Consider the following 17,922-nt stretch of genomic DNA (forward strand, 5'->3'; position numbering starts at 1 on the left):
AAGCCTGAGAATCATCTGGGAGGGGTTTATTTTGATTTTGACAAACCTTGAGATGCACTTGAAGGGATTTCTTAGCTGGCATTGGGGTCGATGGGGGCAGCTCCTGCTGTGGACTCACGTATGGTGGCTAAACCGAAAGCCACATCCCTCTGAGGATGACATTTCCTCAGTTATTACCCCCCCACCAATGCTCCTGCGTTTGTCCTTGTCTTTACAACAAGGACAAGGATCAATAACAGTGAATTTTGGGGTACACTGAGGTCATCTCTAGGAGCCAAACACTCTAGTATGGGGCCAGCCTCACCTGCAGGCACTGGGGTGCTTCTCCAGCAGTAACACAGGCCTAATGGATCCCACTGGGGATGAGGTGAAGGAGAAGGACCTGGGTGTGGTCCATGCTGGCCCTGACCACTGAGCACTGGAATCTCCTCAAGGTTTCTCACTGCTGGAGAGGGAACTGCTGCCTGGGACTTGGAAATGGGGGCAGCAATGAGTGCTGCCTCTCTGTGTGGCCCTGCCAGCTCCCCTCCTGCTCTAGCTGTAGGCTCAGGACAGAGGATGCTCTGAAGAAAGCCTGAAAACAAGACTTTTGCCTCTAAATTAGGCCGGGAGTGAGAAGCACTCAGCCCTAAAAGGAAGCATCCCCTGGGCTAGTTTCGTCAGGCACGCTGGGGAAGCGGTGGGTGAGGCGGCAGCCCCAGATAACCTTCCATCCACCCACCTCCATGATGCAGAGCCAAAGGGAGGAGGGAGATGACTAAAGGCAGATAGGAACGGAATAAGGAGCGATGCGTCTCTCCTGTGCTGCTGTCCAGGAGGAGGGCAGGAGTGTGGGGAGCACCCTGTGTCCCGGCTGGCCCGCTCAGCAGGGCTGTGCCCACCTCTCCAAGCAAACCTTGGGCCAGTTCTTCCCCCTCCATCCCTGCTGCTCCCTGGGCACCAGGGGAAAGCCCTCTCTGCCCTGCACAATGCTGACTTTTCCCTGGACAAGCCTCATCCATGTGGGCAGCTGATTTTAGCAGTGGCCGGTGCAGGGCGCGTCATCAGCTCTACATTGCCAACAGACGAGAAACTCCCCCCACTGCTGTCCAGTTTACCAGCAAACCCGTCCCTGGTGCTCAGCATCCCCAAGCTGTGCACTCTGAAGCAACGGGGAGGCTGGTGTTGGGGAGGCATCAGTCCCCTGTGCCCAGCTGTGGGGTGTACCTGCCCACACAGCCGCACGAGCACAGCTCCCTGCACCCCCTTCTTCCGGCAAAGGCTGTGACAAAGAGCCTCCCCCCTGGCTCTGCGCTGGCGGGTGTGTGGGGGCGATGGTGTGAACAAGGGAAAAGCCCCCCTCCCTCCCTTCTGGAGGGGCCTGCAGGTGGGGGAGCAGTAAGTCCACCTCTCCCGTGAGCGTCATGCAGGGAAGGTGACAGCCCCCAAAGCCTCCGGGGAGCGGGAAGCAGAGACCAAGCTGTCCCCATCAGCTGGCGTGGGGGCGCGGGGGGTGCTGGCTGCACCGGTGGGAGGGCGAGTGGGAAGAGGCAGCGAAGGCTGCTGGCAGGTGAGTAAAGAACACTTACCCTTTCCAAGACAATCTCCTCATACTTGAACATCCCATCGCTGCCATTCACCTGGGGAGAGGGAGACAGCGTGTTACAGCTCTGTGCTGGTCCCGGGGGAATTTGCTTTTCCCCTCTGATGGCTGAATATCAAGAATCCAATCTAAAAGCTGCACCATCACCACTGAAAAAAACCACCCTTAAATGCAATTGCTCGAGTCTGCCCTGGAATTAAACCGTGTGCTGCTTTTCTTTCTGGGTATGAGCCAAAGCCCACTGACTTTAATGCACTTCAGTGCAAAGCCTTTATTCTCCCAGCTCATTTCTCCAGCCATGAAAAGGAACAGAACCGAGGGCACAGAAAGAAATCACGCCTTTGTTACGCAGCATGTAATTAACCTTGGGAATGCACTGCTGCAGGAAGGAAAGAGAGGGGGTCGGTCCATTTAAAGGGGAAAAAATATAATATCTGTACATAACAACATAATAAACTCCTTTAGCAGCTTATCTCTTTTAAATCTTTTAGTAGCAGGACTGTCTTAACGAGGAATTGAGAACCATTTATTCTACGGAATCAGCTGGGTGTAAAGGCAACGAGGTGTGAGTGTGGGGCATGGTAAGAGAGGGGAACGTTGTGACGCTCTTACATTACAAAAATGCTGTAGCCTATCTCAGTGCTGTGCAGCATATTGATCCCCAGGCTAAAACATCTCCTCAAGCCAAAGTGCCAAGGCACTGGCAAATGTAATGGCTTGAAACAAAAAGGATGCAAATGTAGGCTATAAAATAAGAAATGCTAAACGTACAGCTCCAAAATGTCTGTTTTCCCCATAAGCAACAAGGCACAGGAAAATAAGGTAGTGGTTTCACTCTAGGTCACCAGGATCAGGCTATGAACAGTTGCTGAGGTCTAAAATTTAGCAAGAAGGGCAGTAAGTTGGAATATAAGAACTTCAAAAGAAACACAAGGAATAACTTCTTCCCTTTTGAGGTGAGGGAGCACTGTAAGGGGCTGCCCAGCTCCTGCTTGCCCAGCTCCCTCCTATCCACCCCTGCAGAGGCACAGCCCAGCACAGGCACAGACCTTCAAAACCCTTTTGTGCTGGGTAGCTTGACAAAGGGGACAGCACACATCATTTATGCTAAAGCCATCACCTGACACCATGGAAGGAAACTCAGCAACATGGCTTTGAGGCCCTGTTTATAGGTAGGAAGAGGAAACAAGGGTTTTTCTAGGTGGGAATAACCACGTGCCCAGGTAGCAGAGCAGTTCTGCATGCCAGGATCTGGGATGTGGCTGTGCAACCTGTGACAGATGCACCTTCATCCTCTGCCTGCTTCAGCCCTCGTGAGGCCAAAGCAATCCCATAGCCTGTTGTGGGCTCTGTACGTCAGGAAGGATGAGGCTGGGTAGAGTCCAGAGTGGAGAGATGAGGTGGGAGGCTCTAGGGTTGTCACTCCTCAGATGTGCTCCATGCCTGATGCCTCTCAGCCATGGAAAAATTTCAGGGCACAGTCACGAAGGTCAGGATGCTCTCATCTTCCCAGCACATTAGGAAAGGCTTTGGCCAGCTCTTGAACAGGATCCCTCTGCAGAAAAGCACCAGGAGCAGTGGGATTGACCCACAGCAGGATCCCCGACAGCCTTGGAAGGACAGAGACACGTGGCCATTGCCACCTCCTGCCACAGCTCTGCCCTGGCCCATGCTCCTGAAGGCAGGGGGGCATCACTTCCCTTGCCACAGGCTCCCCACCTTGCCATGGGTTGCCTTTCCCTCCTCGCATCCTACCATCCTGACTAATCCTGAGTGGAGCTGGCTCGCTGGCCCGCGCCGCCCTCGCAGCCTCCCCCGCCGCAGCCCCCGGGCTCAGCTCGTCTCCGCAGTTGGTAGCCCGCTGCGTGGGGTGCAGCGTCACCTCTCACAGGCTTTCCAGCAACTCAGATGCCTGGCACCCTTCTCTACTACACACATTGTCCTCTCTGCTTTGGCATTCAACACAGTTGCCACACAGCCAGCCATATGCACACCCACGGCTGCAGAGGAACAGCACATACATACCTACAGGATGGGGATGTGCAGAAAACTTTGACAATCTGTGAGCCGTGGAGAGAGCCAGCAGCCCGCGAGCCCCGCTGCCAGCACGTGCCCGGGGCGCAGCCAGGGACACCCCCTGGGCACTCTGCTGCCAGGCAGGTGAGTTTGGGGTATCCCTGCTCTCTAAATCTCAGGACTGCCGATGCTGAGTGGCGTTTTGCATTGCTCCCTGAGAGCAAGCGGTGCCAGTGCTTGGCTGGCGTGGTGTGTGCCGGGAGCAGCCTGCTCCAGTCGGGAGAGTTGGGGTCAGCCAGGCCTGACCAGGAAGTTTGAGCTCTGATTATGTTCCCAAAATGCAAGCAACAGAACTCCAGTTAATTGCATAAGGAAGCCAAATGGAGAACTTAATATATACCACGTAACCAAGGGAACGAGCCAACAAAGCAAACGTTCCAGCGTCAGAAAATTGAATACCAGTCACTCACTGACGGCAAAACCTCCCCGCGGCACCCCTCGGAGCAGCCGTGACCTGGCTCTGCTGCAGGCTGCTCCCCCTCCTTCCCCACTGCCCTGTGCTCCTCCCCAGCTCCTATCTGGGGCTGTCTCAGTGGGGAGATGCCCAGCTCTATCGCCCCCAGGCAGGGAAAGCACATCCCATTCTGCTCCCATCCCCCCATCTGACACCTGCAGAGCAGATGGGGGTGTTGGGGACTAATTAGCTGTTCCTAGGTATCCTGAACTCAAGCATCACTCCCATTCTCATGGGAAAGAGTAAGGGTATTTTTTTTCCAAGCCCTTCCCATGCAGAAGCCCATCTGAGGGCTCAGGAAGACGTCCCCTTCACTGGCCGTCACTTCCCTTTCGTGTTTTGAGCAGCAGGGAAATAGTTACTGATGATGACATTTAAATCACCAACAGAAGGCTGCAGAGTTAACACTCATTCGATCAACAGAAGAGCACACACCTTCCAGAGCTGCTGCAAGCTGTCTGCAGGCTCGACCGGCCAACACTGCACCAGTGCACGTGGAACGTGCTTTGCAGTTTGCTAAGAGTCGGGATTTGTTTGGAGGAGGGAGGGGTTCAGATAAAATAAGGAGGCCAAATTTAGAAGCATAAGATAGGGTTCCTCAAACCCAACCCAAATAGCCCACCAGCCTGCAGGAAGAATAACACTGCTGGCAGTCGCTTGCAGAGCAGGATCTGGCCCATATCTAGTAGTTAGGAAGTGATGGAGACAGGCATCAGGACCTGGTGGTGCAGCAGCCGTGTGCTGACATCATGAGGAGGGTCTGAAGGCTGAGGGTCAGCCCTCAGAGGTCCCATCAGGCCCAGGAAGGTGCCTGGTGATGCCCAATGTCTGCCCAGGAGGGGAGAGGGAGCAGCCAGTGCAGAGATGCAGAGCTCATGGGTAGCTTCCTACCAGTGTAGGCACCAGAAGGGCTGGTGAGAGTGCTCTCCCCACTACACATGGCACGGTGCCTCTTGATGGGTCAAGAGTTCCCTCTACTCATGCCTCTGTGTCCTGCTGCAGCACCCAGACTTACTGACTCACTTCCAGCTAACCCCTGGCCTCAGCCCCTCACATGTGCTGCCCATGGTGTTTGCCTTGCACACAGAGTACATAAATGCCATGTTTCTGGTCAACCTTTTGCCAGAGGGCAACAGGGACAAGCCTGCGGAGGTCAGGTAGAGGTAAAGGGTTTGAAGCCTCACAGCCCCAGGGGCTCAGCAGCCATGCTGTCTGCAGGAATTGGCAGTGGGATATGCCACTGACAGTGCTTGGGACCAAACTGTGTCAGTGGCAATTTAATCCTTGGGTTTTTTTTCTGTTGTTTTGGGCTTACAAGCAAGTTTTGCCCTGCTCAAAGGCACTGGACCATGGTGGCCACCTCTACTGTCCCCCACCCTGCAGCAACCATGGCTGGGGACCCTGGCAGCAGTGACAGTGCTGCACAAGGAGGTTGTCTCTGTGCTTGCTGGTGGTGGGACCTACTGTGGCATTCACTGGCCAGGATGCGGCTTGGGAAGAAATTGGCTTCCTCAGACCTGCCTTTTAGAGACTGAGGATGTGGTGGCACCTTGCTGCTGGGGACTGGAGCACCAAAGGTGGACTCCAAAGATCCAGGTTATGAAACCTTCAGCTCCGCAAGGCCTTTGCAGTGACCTTTCCTGCTCACTCTGGGACAATCTGGCAGCAGTTGCCATGCACCTTGGGCAGAAAGAAGTTGTTTTGGTTTCAGAGAGGTAGCTCTGAAACACAGAGACCCACATGCCATGGGAACTGTGCTTCTGATGCTTCATCTCCCTGCTACGGACATGCTGGGCACAGTACACCGAGGGGTGAAACTGTGAGCAGTGATCTGGAGCTGACACAGGTGATCCCCCTGACACCCTTTAAGGGACGCTTTTGATATAGCAGGATTTTTATAAGGATTTATTTGGGTTTTTACACCCTGGGAGTGCTGGGCTCTGCATGCCACAGGCAGCAGAACTGAGCCCTGGTCCTGCTGGTGATGGGTCCCGGTGCTGCAGCTCGTACCTTATGGTACTGCTGGTGCCACATGCTCTTGGGGATGGAGGTGGGTGGACAGAGAGATTGAAATGTGGAGTAGGCTTCTTGATAAACAGCCGGGGCCAAATTCAGCCCAGCAGCTCATCCAATGCAATCAATGGAGCTAGAACAGGAAGGAACTCGACTACATCCATCTGTTTATTATTAGGGGAAGCACTGAATAGTTAAGTAATTAAAGACTGGAAGATGTGACTTTAACCCTTCCAAATACATGCTGTACCAGCAGGCTTCAGCTTTTGGCTTTGTGAAAAAAACATACGCTTCCAGATTTTCCATTTTGGTGTGCTCCTCTGCAGAAAGCCCCTGATGTGGCTCCTCTGCTGACTTGGGAAAATCAAATGGGAGGCTTTGGGGTGTGTTCTCCCTGGAACGTGAGCAGCCTGGCACTCCAGAGAAGGAAAGGATGGAGCAGGGCTCATTTCTGTGCTGGTATGACATGAAGTAGAAGGCAAGAAGGTTTCCAGGTTGGATGTTGAAAGGAATCAGAGTGAGATGTCTCCTCTGCTCTGGACATGGGCTCCTCCAGGAACCAGCCTGGTGGTCCTCAGTCTGCCCAACAGATGACAGACACAACCTGCCCCTTCCTTTTGACTACTGCAGGGCATGTGTTGCCGGGGTAGGATGGATGGGGTAGGTGACTATCAACCCTGAATGAAATGGAGTAGGGGGAGGCAGCCAGGAGGGCACTGTGGTGGGAGGTGGCTGCTGGCCCCACGGGCAGGCTCCCTGCTGCTGCCTTCTGCAGGGCTCAGGAACCTGCCTGGGCTGGCAGAGTTTGTCCTTGGCCATCAGGCTCACCTCTTGCTGCCCTTGGGAACAGGAGGAACAGGCGTGGCTGGAGCCTGGCTAGGGATGTGAGGCTGGTGGCTGCAATGGTGAGCAGGCAATGTTCTTCCAAGGGAGGGAGGGTACAAAACAGACAAGAAAGCAGACATTTCATTCAGAAATACCTCCCTGTCCTGCCCACAGCACACCCCTCACTCGCTCCAGTACAACCCTGTGATGTGTCCTTCCCCTCCAGAAGACACTGCCCTTTTTCCAGTTCCCTGTAGAATGATGCCAACCGGGTGGAATGCAGAGAGCAGGCTGCAACATGGCACTGCCCTGCAGCTGGGGTGCCCAGCAAGCTGTCAGAGCCTCCAACCCCATAAACATCCTGCCATGCCATGCATTTGGAGAAGGGAACCTTTGAGGACAGCAGCTCTACTGACACGTTCACACAAGGCTGCTGGACCAAGGATCACCACTCTGAAAGAGGCACCTTCCACCCCAGTGCCAGGTGGCTTTGGTTCAGCACTCCACTTCAGGCATAATTAAACCATACTGCCAGGGTTGCAGAGATCTCAGCTGGGCTTCCCTTCCTTTTCATAGCCCTGCCCAACCAGCCCAGCACAGCTCTGATGTGCAGTGACCCCACCACAGGCTGTGAGCTGAGATCTGCAGTTCTTTACAAGAAGGTTCAACCACCAAAAGTCACACGCAGCCCCGCACCGCAACTCCAAAGACAAACCAACCCCAGCTCAGGCTTCCTTGTACCACTTCATTCATGTGGAAGACATCTGAAACTTGCTACCTCAGATGAAAACTAGGTGCAAACCACCCAGCCCTGGCAAGCTGTCAAATGAGTTTCCTTTGGGGAAAAAAAGAGGGAGTACTCCACAAGCACAGAGCCAGTGCTGCAGAAATCCATGCTGGCCACCCTGCTCCCTCCAGCAACCCATCAGGAATGATTTGCAAATGTTTTGGGAAGGGATGTAGTAGCAGGCAAACCCTCTCTGCAACAAACCAAGGAGGATTATCTTTATACTCTGCCAAGAGTGCCAAATGCACTGTGGCTGCAAACACTCACAGTCACCAAGCACTGCTCAGCTGTTGGCAGCCTTCACTGGGAGAGGAGCAGCATCTGATGAGTCCCTCTGCCCTGAGGACAAGTAGGTAAGATGCCAGTGGGTGCCTTCCTCCTAAGAGGCTGGGGCTGCCCAAGGGGGATGAGGCAGCACAAGAAGGTAAGTGATGCCCCTGCAGATCCTTGCAGCCACCCTGCATGGGAGGCTGAAGAAATGGCTATGTGGGTAGCAGCCAGCACAGCTCCCCTTGCTCCTCTGATGCTTGCTAACCCCACAGTGTGCCCCTCTGAGGGCCTCCTGCTTTGTACTCTCCCTGTGCTGGAGTCCCCAGCATTGCTGGCTGCTAGCCTTGGCTCTGCTCAGCCTCAGTGAAGTTTGGGGTTGGGATGTGCTGTGGGACCATGGCACAGATATCAGGCTCCTCTGCCACCTCGCTGGGGCCTCCTTTACCTGGAGGGAACTTTCCTGCACTGCTGAGCAGGGAAAATGCACTGGTTGTTCAAAGGAAGCAAAACAAAACGAGGAGACTTACAGAGAGCCCTTGTTCCAGCGAGTCTGTGTTCACGATAATGGGAGCTGGGTTGGCCTGTGAGGAGACAAAAGTGGGATGTCACCGAGCTGAGCGATGAACACAGCCCTTCGCCGTGCACTGCCTTTCCCCTGGTCATGACACCATGGACCCTCCAGGACAGGCAGAAGACAGCAATCAAGAAAGGCTCTGCTCATGTCCCTCCTCCATGTGCCCAACAGTCCTGGGACAAGAGCAGGGCCACAGCAAGGCTCTGGGCATCGGTCCTCTCCTCAGGCTTGGTGTGTCCCAAACAACCCATGGGCTCGGCTGCTGTGAAGGAGACAGGGAAGCCTGGAAAACCAGTACCAAAAGGTACTTGAAATGCACATTACTGAGGGGTTAGGAAACAGGAAGCAGCCATCTGGGCCGCCAGCCCTCCTGCGCAGGGGGGGTCCGTGCCCGGGAGCCCCGGGCCGCCCGTCCCCGCCGCCCCGCTCCCGCAGCCGCGCGCCGGAGCTGTCCAGCGCCGCAATCTCCTGAAGGCGCGGCGGGGCCGGCCCGGCCCGGGAGGGGACAGGAGGGAGAGACGGTTAAAAGCGTCACGCTGAAGGTGAAGGGCAAGGCCGATATCCCTCGCCGGCACGCAACAGCAAGCGGTGCAAAGGCTGGAGGGAATTCAGACCAGGTGAGTCGGGATTCACATTATCAGTTCAAAGCACACGTGGAGAACAACGGCCAGAGCGAGATGGGCAAACGCTGAGAGACGTGAGCTACAAAGGGAGGTGAACCCTCTCTGCCTTAGGGCATCAGAAACATCAGAGTCGGGGTCAGGAGCAAGCAGTCAAGGTGTGCGCTAACGCAGCAATTAACAGGAACCAGCGTCTACCCAGTAACGTGGGTGGTTGGATTGCACAGTCAGACAGCCTTGGTGAGTCTGGTGTTTTCACAGGAGCTGGCCACCTCCTCACTGCCCTCCTCTAGGTTTATACGCCCCTGACAGAGACCATGCTAGTCACAACACAGCATGGCAGTCCCCACCATCTCCTGCTTTAGTTGATCATATTTCTGGACTTTTCCCTCTTCTCATGTGGTCAGTGTGAGAGTTAGGGGTCAACCAAGCTGCAGTTTAAATCTCGCCCTGAAAGGTTCTGCTCTTGTACGGATGGAGCGGGAGGCAGTTAATTTGATTTATTCAGACACTTTCTGATCCTTCCTGCAGCTGTAACTATTGGTTACAAACTCCTAGTTTTTATGACAATTTATTCTCCAGCTCAGGCCAATATGACCACTTCCAAGCACTCCTGCCAAACTCCTCCCACACACAGAAAAGAACTGCAGTTTTCAGGTCCAGTGTCTTGGGATCTCCGTGGCCCAGCACCAATGTTAAACTGGGAATATCCCCTCTCTGGCAGTACACCATCCTTGTATTTAATCCAGATAATTTGTGAGATAGCATATATTAAACCTGGCACTGGCTTTTATTAGTCCCCAGTGCAATTCTAGGAAGGGATTCCACATTTCAAGGCGAAAAAGCAGCACTTCTACTGCCAACAATTAACAAACGATGGATGTTTGAACCTTGATGTGCCAGAGGCCAGCTCTTATTAGATGAGTTTCCAGGAAGGATGGAGAAGAGGCAGCTTAAGAGAACGCTGCTCATCACGTGTCCCATGATTTATGACATGAATTCAACCCCACAAATGATGCTTTGGATCCCTCCCAGGGACAAGCACTCTGTGTGATAATGTTACAGAGGCTTTTGCAGGTCCAGCCTGAGTCCTCCACTGAGCCCCACTGCAGTCTCTTTGTTGAATTACTAATAGCCCACAAATCACACATCACATTGCCTCGCTCACACAGTGGTGAGCCCTAAGGACATATTTTGTCTAGCCTGCTCACTGCGCACTGAGCATCCTTCGCAGCCATTCCACACTAGTGATTTCTACATCTCAAAATACTGCTAGGAGCACAATTTCCCACTCAGGCTCCAGATGGGACCCAGGAGATGCCAAATATGAGTGGTTGCTTAAAACAAAGTCACACGTCGGCAGGAGGAACTCAGACCAGGAAATCCCTGCTCGCTTCCCATGGCCAGCTATTCCAGCTACTGAAACAAAGGTGTTTGGATGTCATCTCTGACTTCCACTTACAAATATTCAAACATTTGCCCCATGACTGTTGTACTGCAGAGTCAGACAAGACCTAAGACTCAGAAATAAGCCGAGGGCCTGAAAATGAAAAAGCCTCTGCCTCCCTCCATCAGGCAGGGACATGTACTGAGCCTTCTGCTAGCCAGGGGAGGAGAGAGAGAACATCACCACTTTTGCTGGGCAGCAGGAATGTGCTAGTGAATTAACCATGCCCTCAATTCTATAGGGAATGGTAAGTAATTTATGCCCTAAGGAGCAGGAGGTTGCTGCATGCAGGGAGGAGAGGGAACAGGGCTGTGCATTCAGGTCACATTCAATGGGGGCTGTCAGATCTCTTCCATCTAAACCACTTCACCACACTATTATTTGCCAAGCCCTGTTTGTGCTTGAGGGTTTTACAAATGGAAAGAGAAGAGGTAAAAGTCCTGTGGTGCTCACCCTATGGCAGCAGGACCACCAAAGCCCAGGGGAGATGGAGGTGCTCCTAACTCCCTCCATCAGGCAGAGGTGCAAAGGGCTGCACAGATCCTTGGGCTCATGAGCTGGAGGCTGCTGGGAAGGTGGGACTCAAGGAAGACCTTGGGGAGTGAGAAGGGTCACTGCACAGATGCAGAGAGATTGATCTAGGCACAAAGCCAGGGAGGTAGAGGACAGCTGTTGGGAAAATCTGGTCAGCAACAGGAGGCAAGTAAAGGCGGATGAGGTTTGAAGGTCAGGATTCAAGAGCTCTCTGGTCTCATGGGGGCTGAGAGAAGCAAAACCTCACATCCACCTGTGTCGAGGCATTGGCACTCAAGCACTACACGACAGTCCCAGTGGCAGCCATGGCCCAGGTGCTAATGGAAAAAGCAGCAACCTGTTCCGTGCCAGCCCCAGCAAGTGGCTGGCTCCTTGCAGACACCCTGGGAGAGCCCAGAGCCTGTCTGGGGCAGCTGCCTCCGTGGCTAAAGCAGGAGGCTGTGGGTCTGCATGCAGGGCAGGAAGCAAATCTTGCCTCCAACAGCCTGCAGCCACCCTAGGCTGGCACAATTCCACTGCAGTATGTGCAAGGAGCAGCAAGACAGCTGGCAGTGCTCAACACACCTTAGGCACAAAATGCAGCCCTTCTGTAATGCCTTTAGAGATCACCTCTGGGCAGGCATCTGAGAAAGACTGCTGCTGTTTGGGCTGTGTTCCTGATGGGTGCTTGCCCTCAGCAGCCCAGGGGCACAAACAGTCATCTGGGAGCTGCCAAGCCCCTGTAGACATACAGGTTATCACCCTTCACCTCTGTTTCTGTCGCTATAATCTGCTGGGGCAAAGGTAGGAATTGCAAAACATGATGATTTTCCAAATCTTCCAACCAAAAGCAAGCTGCAATTCAATACAAACAGAGAAGGTTTGTTAACTTGCCTCTGAGGGCCGAGACTTGCCCTGTGGCATTTCCCAGAGGACAACACTCAAGGCTGGCACACAGGAGCTGAGCAGAGACACTCTGAACTGAAAGTTCAAGATATTCTCTCCAGAGCTGAAACCCCACAGCTTTGCGACAGCTTCACATCCTCCACAGAGCCAGCACAGGTGCCAGCCCACAGAGGTCAAGAATTACTTAAACCTCCTCCAGACAAAATAAATGCACTGCAGATGCCTCAGGCCAATGACAACTGGATTGTGCCCACGTATAAACCCATTTCCATCTTAACCACCAGCAGTTCAAGCAAGAGCCTTCAGAGATGACAAATACCAGCCCTAACACACAGAGCTGGTGTGCCCCATGTCTCATGCACCAAGGGGTGAGCAGGACAGGGTGACTATTTGTGGCACTGGGCATGAGAAGCAAGGTGCTAAATGAACTCCTCTATTACTGCAACTTTCCTATATCAGATCAGTGTGAGATGTCAATCCACCTGTTAATATCACTTTGTTTCGTATCATCTGAGGTACAACAGCAACACTCAAAAGGAAATGGTTCTGGACATAAGTGAAATTCAGTCTTTACATCCTTTTAAAACCTCTCAGCAGCAGAGCCCAAGCAGGGGGATGACCAAAATTAGCATCTAAACATGGTGGATGCACGGGGCTGCTTGTAGCCTGGCTTTGTTCTTTTCCTTGTGAAGGGTGTTAAGCCCTGGAGAAAGCTGTGCATTCACAGCTCTGAAAGCAGCTGCACTGTGGCAGGACCTCGCAGTGCCGGGCGCTGGCTGTGAACACACAGGTACCGGCTGCAGGAGGCCAAGGGGCAGCGTGATGCTGCAGCAGCAGCGGGGTTGGCTGCGGGGTGCCCAGCACCCCCAGGTTGTGAGGGGACAGGACTCACATCGAGCTAACAGACTCACTTCCCAGGAGCAAGCCTGGGTCCTGCCAGTGTAGCACACACAGTGGGGCCGCCTGGGCTGCCACTCACCCTGATAAGCACCGACAGGCTCGTCTGCTTGGTGTCAGGCTCCCCTGCCCTTCACACACGCTGCCACCTGCACCAGCCCAGAGCCCAACACGTAGCTGCCAAAGTCATCACCTCCCAAAGCACCTGAGATGACACAACTCCTCCACAGAAATCTGTGGGCCCTTCTGAGCTCGAGGCAGGACAGGAACCTGCTCCTGAGGCGAGGAAGGGGATGAGCTGCAGCTCTGCCCCAGCTGGAGGGCAGGCGAGTGGAGCAGAGAGGCACTGGCACTGTCCCTCCAGGCTGCCCTGGGCTCTCCCCAGTACCTGCACACCTACAGACCCCTTCGACTCTCACCTGGTCATGCCCAGGGCAGCCACCTCACAGGTCTCTTGTTAAGAAGCAAAACACAGCACATGCCTTCCAGACCAAAGCCAGGCTCCCAGCTGCACGTGAGATGTAGGGCTTTTCCTACATCTCAATATCAAATGGTTTGGCCTTCCTGTCCTTTCCCTTCTTGGGGGGAGAGGTACTACACTGCTGCCAGAGGCTGGTCCCTTTCTCAGAGCTCCCTGTGCTCACCTCTTTTTGCCTTTACATAGTGGCCAGAGCCAAGGGTGCTCAGGAGCATCAGAGGGCTGAAGAGCCCCAAGGGAAAGCTGTATCCCTCAGGGCTCCCACAGGCTGGGATGGGGAAAGGGAGCAAAAGAAAATGAGGCTGGAAATTTCTGGAGGCTGTAGAATTTCATGGCCAGAGATAAGTCTCCCTTCCCTTTAACTGGGCTGGACAAAATAATTTTGCATTTCTTAGCTCCTGCAAGAGCAACCTGTTGGCTGCCATGGTCTGGGCAGGGGGGGCACACACCACTCAACAATATTCCTGCACCAAGGGGAGTGACAGGCTGAGCCTGACCCCAACCCCATGCTCTCCTTCTGCACAGCTTGAAACGTGGCATAAACAAGGTAGGAAGTGATGCTGAGGCCAATTATGGAGCCTTCAGGTGCCCAGGTGTCCTAATGTCAGTCCCAGTCAGCCAGGCACAGCTGTTGCTCAGGCCTTTGAGCTCGGCTCCCAGCCAGCGTGGTGAACTACGGGTGAGAGCTGCTCTCCTCTCCAGGCTGCCTCTGGCAGGCCCTGAGCCATTCCAGCAGCATGAGCAGGCTCTGGGGCAGAGCCCCTGCCCTCCACTGTGCCCTGGCACAAGCTCAAAGCATCACAGCCATCGGAAATGGGGAACACAGGACTTGAAAGATCTCTAGTCATACGGATCTTTGGCAAAGCCCCTCAAGTGCCTGAAGTGTAATGTGAACACAAGCAGTTGCTGAGGGTTTAACCTTTGTTTTGGTGCCTCTTTTTTTTTTTTTTTAAAAAAAGTAAGCTTAAATAGGGCCTGGAAAAAGCTTTCCCTCAGTGGGGAAGGAAGAAAGCTTCCCCAAACAGCAGCTCTGTGCAATCTAAGTTTTCATTTAGAAGCCATTAAGGCCAGTGTGTTCACACTTGAAAGTTAGACATCCTGTTCCAGGCTCAGTCCACTAAAATAAGTGACCCAGTTTGTAGAGGTGCTGGGCTCTGCTAGCTTCCCTCTGACCTGGAGGGACCAAATAAAACTGACTCAATTCCTTTTTTCACAAGAAGAGTTATTATCATCTGAAAGGCTCACGTGCTTTTTTTTCCCCCCTCTCAGACAAACACATACATACAGGGAGGGGGAAAAAGAGAGTGAATAAGGGACAGTGTTAAAATAAAGATTTCTTTGGCATTCAGATATCTCATTTGCTCCTCTTCAGTAAGTTCCAGTGCACGCCTCCTGACAAAGTGTTAAGAAACATGTTTCTGTCGGACAAAAGTAAAGCAGGATCCATCAATAGAGCCTCAAATTAAATTCCATTAGTACAAAGGTGACAAGAGGGTGACCCTGGTCCAGGGTGCTCTGAAGCATCATGTCACTCAAAAATAATTATACCCCCTGAGGAGCCCTTCAGCAAACCCCATCCAAGTGAGCTTCTGCAGACTGAACTGTCAACTCCATTTCCAACTCAGGTACTCTCAACTTGTTAAATGCTGCATTAAAATTTTTCATCTCCAAGTCCCTGATATACGTTCCTAGCATACTTGCAGCGAGGGCCCTTAAGGGATCCCTGCATCAGCCCGTCTTTGCATGTGTTAAAACCAGCTGTGAGCATTAGCACAGCCCAGTGCACCCGCAGCACTGGCATCTCACCTCACAGCGAGGGTTATGCCTGTTCCCACACCACAGCTGCAGTGCTGGCCCAGAGATGCAATGTCCCTCCTGCCAGGGGCTGGCATGCAGGCCCCCCACATCCCAATCACACTGAGCTCTTTGTGCCCCAGCGCAGATCAGTGCTGGACCCGTCCTCCTCCAGGACCCAGAAACCTCAGCCCCCTCGGACAGCATCCTGCATGAGGCTGTGTGCTGCAGGCACCCAGCACATGGCCGTGGCCATGCTGATGATGGCCTGATTAGTCTTAATGACTTCCTCTCTCTCAATCAGCATTCCCATCTAAGGAAAGAACAGGAGCTCCTCTTCTCTACATTATGGCATACAAAATGCTGAGAGGCTTACCTAGGAGAGGCAACTCTCCAGGGTCAGTTGACAGCTTCTGCTTCACTTCCACCTCCCATCCACCTCTGCACTCTGGTACAGCCATCTCCCAAGTTTCCCTCACATGCAACCCCCTGTGGAATCCTCTCCCCTCAAGGAGACCCTGAAGGTGGCTGACAGACCCCCACTGAATCCCCAGCACTGCTCAGGACCAGGCCCAGGCAGGTCCCAGTCACACAACACCCAAAACCACGGGGAAAGCGCCAAGCGGCAAGTGCAGCCATGGGCATGCAGGGAGCATCCCTCCAGCAATGGCAAGGGCAGGTGCTGCCACCCTAGAGGATGAAGTTCTTCCTGCCACCCCCAAGCTCTTCACAAGAAGCCACTTCCTCCACCTTGCCTACATCCCTGCTGAAACCTCTTGCTTGGCCCTGGCTGCCTTATCAGTGCACTCCTCTCCTTCTCCAGTGAAGTGACAAGGCCACATCCTACTGGTTTTGGTGGGGACTACCCTCTTCTTCCACTTGTGCTGATGAGCATCCCACCTATGTGCATGATGTGCTCCCACCTATGTGGCCTCAGCCATTGCCTTTGCAGCAGCAGCTACATCTCTTCTACAAACAATTTGGACACCAGCTCCAGCACCTCTCCCTGTGCTGCTCCTGGGAGTCCCTCTGGCTTCTCAACACCCCAAAACCAGCCGTGGGGTCTGTGCATCTGGGATGACTGTCACACAGTGGTTGGTAATTCAGACAGAGAGGAGCTAAGCTCAGTCCTCCAACTCCCCTCTCTAATTCTAGTGTGGACCCTTAGTGTATTAATGGTGTGTGTTGAAAGGGTTAGCAAGCACAATCCTCCTGTCTGAGAGACTCACACACTTAAGGGAAGGGGGAAAAGTCCTACAGGTGAACAAAGAAACCAAGGAGACAAATGTCCCCGGGTCTTTGCTCTTAAGTGAATACAGTGTGTTTTGAGAATGAGCACTGAAAACATCTGACCCTCAGCCTGGCCCAGGGGATGGGACACAGCAAAACACAGGATACCCCAGGCTGGGCAAAGGCAACTGGCTCACCCAGTATCTGAGTGTTAAGGCATAAGTTTCCCCAGGAGATGCACAGAGAGAAGGAATGACTTTATAAAGCATTAACAGAAAAGGAAGGTCAAGACCACCTGAAATATCAGTGGCCTCCCAGGTCTGTGGGACGAGGGGCTGAGTGTTGGTGCGAGGCTGGGTTTATGGGGAGGAGAGAAGCTCTGCGCCTCGTTACAGCAACTCAACTGGGTGATGACGGCAGGATCATCAGAGGGAGATGCCCAAGAAGCAAGCTGAGAGGTGAAATCAGATGGAGGGAGATATATTAGGAACAGACACGCAGATTTACACATCGTGAGTGAGGAGGTGACAAACAGGTCTGTGGGATGGGAATCAAACTCTCACAACTAGGGAGTGAAGTGTGATGAGGAGTGGTGGAGAGGGAAGACCCTCCTGGGACTCCGGCTGGCAGGAGGACACACTGCAACAGACACTGGAGGTGGAGGGAGGGCAAGGAGACCACCAGCAACTGCAGAGCAGGGGCTGAGCAGACAAATGGGGTCAGGACCAGACGCTGTGTTCAGCGACGGAGCCAGACACGAAGGGCAAGTTTCACTACAGTTGTATCCACATTTAGGTTGCCAAAAATACCTTTCACAGACTGACTGTCTTTAATTAAAAGGATGTCTCCTGTGCTCCTGGCACGACGCAGAGCTCATTTGGCCACGGGGGGCTCTGCGTGGACACTACTCTCTGCCCATGTCCCGCCAGGTCAGGCAGCAGTGCTTCCCCCAGACACCCCTCCACAGCGCAAGCACACAGCAAAGGAGGAAAACTTCACCCCCTTCCTGTTTTGGCTTCTCTCCTTCCCTCCAAACACAGAGAAAGCCTTCCTCCTCTCTCCTCCTCCACCTTTCAGTGCAAAGATTTAGCTAATTTCTTCTATGAATAGCACAGGAGTAGCCATAGCAACATCACCCTGCCAACCTCACCACCTCCACTGCCTCTGTGTCCCCGGCACCCTGTTCCTCTCACCCTCCCTCGCACCTCCCCAGGGAACATCTGGGGCTTCAGCCATTTCCCACCAAGCAACTCTCATTTGGCTTCCCTCCTGCCCTCTTGGCTCTTTCCCTTCTTCCTTCCAGCCATGCCTGCTCAGCACTCAGAAACCCAGCCCAGACTCCAATGGCATCTCCAAGGTTCTTTCCTCCCCTGTCACCCATGTCCCAAGAGCCAGGAGCCTCAAATCCAGCAGCGTCCAAAGGTTTGGCGAAGTCAAGATGTGCCAACTCCAGAAA

The 17,922-nt window shown here is 53.5% G+C and overlaps 1 protein-coding gene across 2 annotated transcripts in view; it reads right to left on the reverse strand.

Moving 5' to 3' along the window:
* DLG3 (discs large MAGUK scaffold protein 3) overlaps positions 1-17,922 on the reverse strand; it is a 71,523-nt gene that overhangs the window by 25,267 nt on the left and 28,334 nt on the right. The window contains exons 5-6 of one of the 2 annotated variants that reach the window (XM_062006351.1): positions 8,535-8,588; positions 1,569-1,619 (exon numbers count right to left, since the gene is read on the reverse strand). In XM_062006351.1, the coding sequence (XP_061862335.1) occupies positions 1,569-1,619; positions 8,535-8,588 (105 nt within the window). The remainder of the gene's footprint in view (positions 1-1,568; positions 1,620-8,534; positions 8,589-17,922) is intronic. The other variant, XM_062006352.1, reaches the window with a different exon arrangement.

The sequence above is a fragment of the Colius striatus genome, chromosome 13 (assembly GCF_028858725.1).
Source record: "Colius striatus isolate bColStr4 chromosome 13, bColStr4.1.hap1, whole genome shotgun sequence".
Classification (NCBI taxonomy): Eukaryota; Metazoa; Chordata; class Aves; order Coliiformes; family Coliidae; genus Colius; species Colius striatus.